At 36.8% G+C, this 7,603-nt stretch overlaps 1 protein-coding gene across 1 annotated transcript; it reads right to left on the bottom strand.

Moving 5' to 3' along the window:
* Positions 1 to 884: 884 nt before the first annotated feature.
* LOC120208129 lies at positions 885 to 6,796 on the bottom strand. The gene is made up of 11 exons (XM_039207479.1): positions 6,290 to 6,796; positions 6,089 to 6,187; positions 5,782 to 5,978; positions 5,336 to 5,529; positions 5,030 to 5,138; positions 4,598 to 4,902; positions 3,387 to 3,815; positions 3,083 to 3,161; positions 2,379 to 2,980; positions 1,462 to 2,341; positions 885 to 1,198 (listed from the first exon to the last, which is right to left on the bottom strand). The coding sequence occupies exons 1-11, from the start codon at positions 6,355 to 6,357 to the stop codon at positions 1,035 to 1,037; spliced, it is 3,126 nt and encodes a 1,041-aa protein (XP_039063410.1). The 5' UTR covers positions 6,358 to 6,796; the 3' UTR covers positions 885 to 1,034.
* Between the last annotated feature and the right edge of the window lie 807 nt (positions 6,797 to 7,603).

Here is a 7,603-nt window from a genome sequence, read left to right as displayed (position 1 = left end):
AGAATCTACACTCAAATAATCTAACAAAATTATAATTAAAACTAAAAACTAGACAATAACTAAATCAAGACAAAAACAAAGGATTAAATTTAAAAGCAATCCTAAAGGTGACTAAAGTGTAAAGTAGTCTTAAAATTAGGGACTGGAAACCTGATTTACCCTAAATATCTAAAATGAAACTTACATTTGTCTAAACCTAAACTAAACTCACGCACACAACACCCACCCAGCCGCACACTTCACTCTTCTTCTCCAAATCTTCCTTTATCTCCTTCTCACGCACACACTCGGCGTCACTCTCATCTATCACCATTATTCAAGCCTCTCCACTCATCTCACGTAATTGCAGACCAGAAAAAAAAAAGACCGGCTGCCACTCCTCTTATTGCATGATGATTGGTCATTTCACGCTTCCATCTCCGGCGACCTTGAGACTCTCTAAGGTAAACGTTCCCTTTCCTCTCTTATCTAAACCTTTAAATCAAACAAGATGGGATTAACAGTAACAACAATCTTAGAAAAACTAACAACCGATGTCTCTAGGTTCTTATCTTATCGACCCGCAATTCCGGTGGTACCCCAACAACACTCTCTACTCGACTTACATTTCCAGCAATACAAGTAATTTACAAAGGTTAATCACTAAGCTTATCCCTTTGGTTTTTTTTAATAGATCAATAGAAGTTGACGGATGAATCTCATTTTCTATGATTTTCACTTTTCATTGATTTTGAAATGAATACACATGTTTAAGCACTGGAAATGACTTTAATCTAAGGTAAGCATGCTTCTGTTTTGGTTTCGATTCGAAACACATACACACAAGAACATTATGAAAGCAATGGAAAATGAAAATAAAATACATATCTAACTCATGAAGAAAGAAAACGACACAGAACAAGGTATTTCAAGTGAGATAATGATCATTTTAATTATAGTGAGCCACAGTAATCCCCTCCAGAGTTAAGAACATCAAACCTATCCTCAATTCTCGGGTAGCAACAACCCTTTGGCAAAACCACAACCAAAAGGCATTATCTATACTGAAAACCCATGTCTAACTCATGAGCATACATCCCTTGGCCCTGACTATAGCCGGATGCACAGAAAGGGTCGATCTGCTTTGACTTCGACCTGAGTTCCATCTCAATAAGCCTCTGCAATGGCTCTGGATGATGGCTCCCACTGCCGTCATGCCCTGAAATAATGAACAGATAATATAGTACACGCAAACAAAATGTGAAATGTAATCATTATGGTAACGGTAGTGCACAAAACATGACAACCCACAGACTTGTTTTTGCTTTTTCCAGCAGCATTGAGAGATCCTGGATGAGTTAAACTTTTGTGATAAAGTCTAGAAAGTTTTGACATGGTTAGATAAAACTTCTTAAAAGGGTTAGGTTTTCCAAATTTGAAATTGGCAAAGATGAGAAAGAAACACGATATTAAATGCTTTACCAGGAGGCATTCCAAGACCAGCAAAGTTGGGTTGGAGCGACCGGTGACCATGCCCCGATTGAAAACTGTTCATTGGATTCAATTCCGGTATCAAACCAGTCATCTGATTATTTGAATGAGGTGGCAGCGGTTCAACACAAGAAAATCCTCGTTGCAAGTTGGGTGGAGGGAAGTTTCCAGGCATATGCATTCGTTGTAACATAGGATGATGAATTGGAGGATCAAATCCAGTTAGTCCACTTGCTGGAAATTGATGATTTGGTGGGGCATTATGATGGATGATGCCTTCTGGAGCCATGAACTTCATCTGAGAACTGATAGAAGGATGTGAGTCTAATGAATGAAACAAAGGACCTCCATAATTCAATTGAGGACGAAGGTGTGGAGAAGATGCTTGGATATTACGGTTATGAATCAGAATATCTGGCTCCCTCGTATCATAAGGACCGGGAAGAAAATTTGGACCTTCTTTCCCTCCCACAACAGCTCTTTCATTTTGGAAGACAGCCTTTAACGCTGCTAGTTTCTCGGCTACTTCAATCGGTGCCTCTTGGAAGGGCAAGAGCTCTGGTTTTACACTACCAGCCATGAAATTCAGGAGCTTCACAGGATTACTACCACCAAGCACGCTATCCTCTTCAGGAAGCCCAATTTCAGCAGATCCGTCAAAACCAAGTTTAGATCCTAATCCAGCTCGGAGATGTGACAAATGGCCTCCAATGCCATCAAAATTCATTTGTTCTCTTTGCGTAAAATGGTAAATTATTTTTTTCAAAATTATCCCTGTTTGACCCGACATGATCAGCGGAAGGAAGAAGACTATCATCTCCGACATTAAGGGGAAGCCTGTTAGATTCGAATACATCAACTCTAGCAGACTCTATTGAGCCCATCTGAACAGAAGCTTGTGCTCAAACTGATTGTAGTTCCTTCATGAAAGCACTTCCAAAAAGTGCTTCAAGAGTCGGACTCTTCCCTGAACCAGAAGCATTTTCTGCATTTGTGTCTATTGAATCACAAGGTGCTATGTCAGCAGTTTGCACCCTTTCTGAAGACCTGATGTCATGATTGGCAGATGATACTTTAGTTTTTGTACTTGTTTTATTTTGTAACAATGAAAGAAGGTGCTGGGTTGCATGATTGTCGACATTAACTTCTTTCTTCTCACATCTGGCATCAGGAATTTTCCATCCTTCAGTAGCAGAAGGCAAACTCGGATCATTTTCCGCGCTTTCTGACAGAATTGACTTTTCAAGATCCTCACATGTAAGGACGGCTGGAACTGCTGCTGCTTCGTTAACATCATTAATATTCCATGATTGCTCGAAGTTCACAATTCCAGTCGATGTCAAATTTGATCTAACATGCCTGTCCGCAAGTTCAGAGATTTGAAATGGAAAGTTTGATACAACATGCTTACTAGCCATCCTATCATGGGAACCGCCTTTCTCACCTCCCTGAATTAATGAAAGCAGGTCTTTTGGCTTGCCAGGGGAGAGATCATCTATTGGTTTCTTCTCTGCAAAGATGAGAACAAAACAAGAATATTAGATCATAGTTTTCACTCAGAACTAAGCAGATTCACCAAAAACCAGATTATTTGTAACAAGCGCCAACAAACCTTCATCAAGAAACAAATGAGTGAACTTAGAACGGGAACTTTCAAGGGACAATGTCACATCAGTATTGCTATCATTAGGCTGAAGATCATGAGATATTAAAAGTCATTAAATATTTCATCAAGGAAAACAAGAAGTGAAGGATTTACAATAAAGTAACTAAAGAAACTACATGTAAATATGATGTATCGTTCTAATCACATTAAGCAAGGGAATTAGAAGTGAACATTCAACTTTAGCGATTCATTGTAAATGTCTTCTATATATGTGTTTGAATTTGAATGTGTCCCGAAACCAAAGTAATACCTCAGTGATATCAGTGAAGCCACCTCCATCTGCTATAACAGCACTGCCAAAAATGTCTAGAATTGAAGTTGAACCGTCTTGGCTGGTTTCAGGCAACATTTTATCTGCTAGCAGCTTCTTGGAATCAAGTTCAGTAACTCCACTGTTTCCTGGGGCTACAAAGACTTCTGAAAGGCTAGAACTCTTGTATATATGAGAATCCTTGCTAACGGTCTCATTAAATTTATCTAAAGCTGATGAGAAACTTGAAGCATTAGCACTCTTATTATCGTATAAAAGGTGAATGTTTTTATTTTCAAGCCTCTGCTCACTCAAAGTTTCCTCTTCATGCAGCTTAGTCTGTTTTGCCAAAAGATCATCAGAAATCCCATTATAGAGAAGGCTGCCTTTGGACTCTGTAAGGTTTCCCTCCATCTCAAAACTCCCAACCTATAGAAGCATAACAGAATATTTATTGATAATCAAGTAACAGAAAAGAATGCACGTGATTAATATGAGGTGCAATATCAGTTGATATAATTGAAACATGCTTTGTCCTAATAGTATTAGCTCTGAGTTACAAATATGAAATTTACAGCTACTTAATGAAAACCACATGCAAGCAACAACCACAAGGTAATAATACCCAATCTTTCATCACTCCAAACATATAGGCCAAAACAAGGAAAACAAACACACGTCACTTCAAAGAAGAGCACAATGCAACCTTTGTCCAATCTATACTTACATCAAGTGACTTACAAAAATAAATCATCTTTGTTATTGTCTTAGTGATGCATGTCTACTATTGGTGTCATGTACAAACTACTATGCATAAGACAAGAAGTCTTTTCCAGTCAACCCAAATGAATAAGGATTAAGGAAAAGATCACAAAAGTTCCAATTGAGTTTTAATTATTTATGCCCATTTTCATGCGCTGATCTTAAGTGATAAAATTGTTTTCTCCCCAATCCAACCACAAAAAGGGAAAATTCAAAATTGCCTCTATTCTTCAAATGATTCCCAACTTTATTCCTGTTATAACTACGGAAGCACCCAGTACATGAAGATTGAATAGTTGGCTCAAGGTAACAATTAAAGACCATGAGAAGGGAAAAGGACGAAAACTTTGAAAACCAATGATTGACACTTGGAATCAAGATTACATGCCAAAAGCTTAAAAAATAGATCGTAATTGGTATTAAATTCAGAAAACCAATGTAGTACTTACACGTGAAGAATGGGAGTACATTGAAGTTTTCCCTCCAATATTCTTCTCCAAAATTGTGCTTGCAAAACCAGGTGGTACAAGTGGTCTGGAAGCAAGAGTTTGTACAGGAAGAAATGATTTTTCAGAAATATTATTTGATGTTGGAATAGGTTCATCTGATTCCTTGCTTCTGTTTGCAAGTCCGTTGTCATCTTTGGAGTCCATTAGCAATTCAGAAAAATCGAAGTCATATTTACGCCTTTCAGGATTAATCTTCTTCTCCTGGAATGCTCTTTGTTGTTCCTTCCTCCATGACTCAAAGGAAGCTAAGAGGGAAAGTCATCATACTTTAGCTTTTATTATTTGAAAACTAAACCAGAGAACTGAACGAAGATAAAACATAAACAAAATAAACTACAATCAGAAATGAGTTCTCTAGAACAGAGAACCTACCTCTTCTTGTTCTTTCCTCTTCTGCTCTGTCTTCACTAGTGCACTCAGTGGAGCCAAATGTTTCATCATTATATGAGTCATGAGTTTCCCTCCTTGAATGAGGTACAGCCTGGAATGATATTGGCACATAAATGACATCTATTAAAACCGTATTTCAATTGCTACTGTATCGTCTCACAATTCCAGGCAGATATTATTTAAGCCGAATACTTTGAGATATGTTTTTTATGCTAACTTGAATAAAAACAGCTATCATGATACCAGTCTCAATATTATCTGCAAAAGATAATAAAAGCAAACAAGTACCTTATAAGGACGGGGTGGGTGGTATGGCTCATTACTTTTATTTAGATGGTATTGATCATTAGCTCGAAACTTTGGTGCAGAAGCTCCTGCTGTAAATCCAGATGGTCGAGGAAAAGAACCACTCCCCAGAAGCCCGTCATTCTCAGGACCATGGCAAGACTGCTGGGATTGATTACCATGGCGTCTTCTAGGATCTATATATCATTAGAATCATTCAATTTCTACCATGATAGAATTTTTAGATGCTGTATGCAACACATAAATTAAGTGGATAAAAACTCCAACTATAAGAATGGTTTTACCAAACAACGTTGAGATTGAAGTGATAGAGTGAATTACCCACATGAATCAACAGAAAGTACAATGCACGGAGCTACAAAGTAGTCCAAATAAACAGTAAACACAAAATAATAGCACCGATAGAACAAAAGAACCATAAACATTACCAGAGTCCAAATCAGACTGGGTATCACTGTCTCTATCACTCTTTCCACTAGAGCGACTGTCCCACCGTCCATGAATGCCCCGGGAATAGTTACCTGATTCCCCTCTTGTCGGCGGTGATGAACTACATTCATTTCGCCTGTAAGCTGAGAAGGTGCCAGGAATTCTTTGCCGATCTTGCGATGTATCCTCAAATTCACTGTTCCAACCACAAAATAACCAATGAATACCAACAGGATCTAAGTTTGCCTTCTTCATATTCATAATTTCATCAAGTGCATACTCCATGTCCATAAAAAAGAGTCTCACCTAAAAATTGATTTATCAAATCCCGGGGGTAACTTTTTGCAAACATCCAGATCACTCAATGACAGCAGAAAATCTCTAGCATATGAAATTCTAGATTTCCTGAATCATGAAACAAACAAATTGGTTATCGGCGTCACTCAACCGAAAACATCTGCAAAACATTAACCAAAAATTTATTATTCAGCAGAAAGAAGTGATTACTTTTGAGATTCCTTGCTGGTATCCGCACGCTGATCTAATGAATGTTGCTCTTCACATTCTAAGCTCATTTCTACACAAATTTAAAGATGAGAATACACGAAATACTCCTTAACAGTTTAGCTCTAGCTGCCTCTCCTATTTACACAGAAACCAGCACATCCTGAATATACGTGTCAGTCAAAACAACGAACCCAGTGAAAGCTCATAAAATCGAGATGATAATTTCTCGGGTTTTTGTGCTAAGCTGCCAGAGTTCAGGGAGAAAACTAGGGTTTTGCTCTTTACATTGAAAAACAAAATTGAAGACGAGCTACTTGGATCGAAAAAAGTGTGAGAGGGGGAAGTTATAGAGAGAGTTATGGTTTGGATCTGAAACTTTTTTTAGCTTTATTTTCCCCCCTTCTTTTTCAATTGATCGATGTCATAGAAAGAGATAGCAAATTGCGTGTATTTTGGTTGAAGAGAGAAGTTTTTTACTTTTAAGATGGACCAGTGACTGCCAATGCCTCTCTCCCCCCTCTCTCTCACTGCAATTTACTGTTTCAGAAATGACGTTCTCCACCTTTCATTACGCTTAACACGAACAATGATATAAAAAAAAAGATTAGAGTAACTACACTATTAGTCACCAATTTATTACATAATTTCTAATTTGATCATCTAACTATAGTTTTTAATAAAATCATTTCTAGTATTATATCATTTATTTTGATCATCGGCCATTAATTTTATTGATGTGATTTTTTTAGATATTATTTTCTCTCCATACTATGAGTTTATGTGTTAATTTTTAAATAATTTTGTTTAGATCAATAAGACGTTGGTCACCGTATCAAAGAAAAATAAATTGAAGAACTCGGGAAAGCATATACTTAAACATGCCGGTATGGATATAGGCGAGACGGGTAGTTGCAGTCATTACTCTAAAAATTTTAAAATTCTATATATTTTAAATATTTTCTATTAAAAATCTGTTTTTTTGCTTCCTTAAAATTTTATAAATTTATATTTTTAAAAATTTTACAAGCTCGTCACCTCTAATATAAAATTCTACGTTTATGCATAAAAACGGTACTCCACTTAGCCATTAAACTAACTCGAAAATGTATTAATATTTTGATCACAAAAATAAAAAGTAAATTATTCAACTTTGAAAATAAATATTATCTTATACTTACCTATATTAATAAAAAAAACATTTGAAATCAGAGGATAAGAAGGAAAATTAAGAGAAGTCGAACCTTGAGGACAGAGTTCCTCGATTAGGGAAGGTAATGTTGAGAACATAGATATCAACAGCAACTTCTCAAAGAA

Source organism: Hibiscus syriacus, unplaced genomic scaffold (genome assembly GCF_006381635.1).
Source record: "Hibiscus syriacus cultivar Baekdansim isolate YM2019G1 unplaced genomic scaffold, ASM638163v2 tig00015910_pilon, whole genome shotgun sequence".
In the NCBI taxonomy this organism is placed as follows: domain Eukaryota; kingdom Viridiplantae; phylum Streptophyta; class Magnoliopsida; order Malvales; family Malvaceae; genus Hibiscus; species Hibiscus syriacus.
Note: the sequence above shows the minus strand (reverse complement) of the source record. Positions and strands in the feature narration are given on the sequence as shown.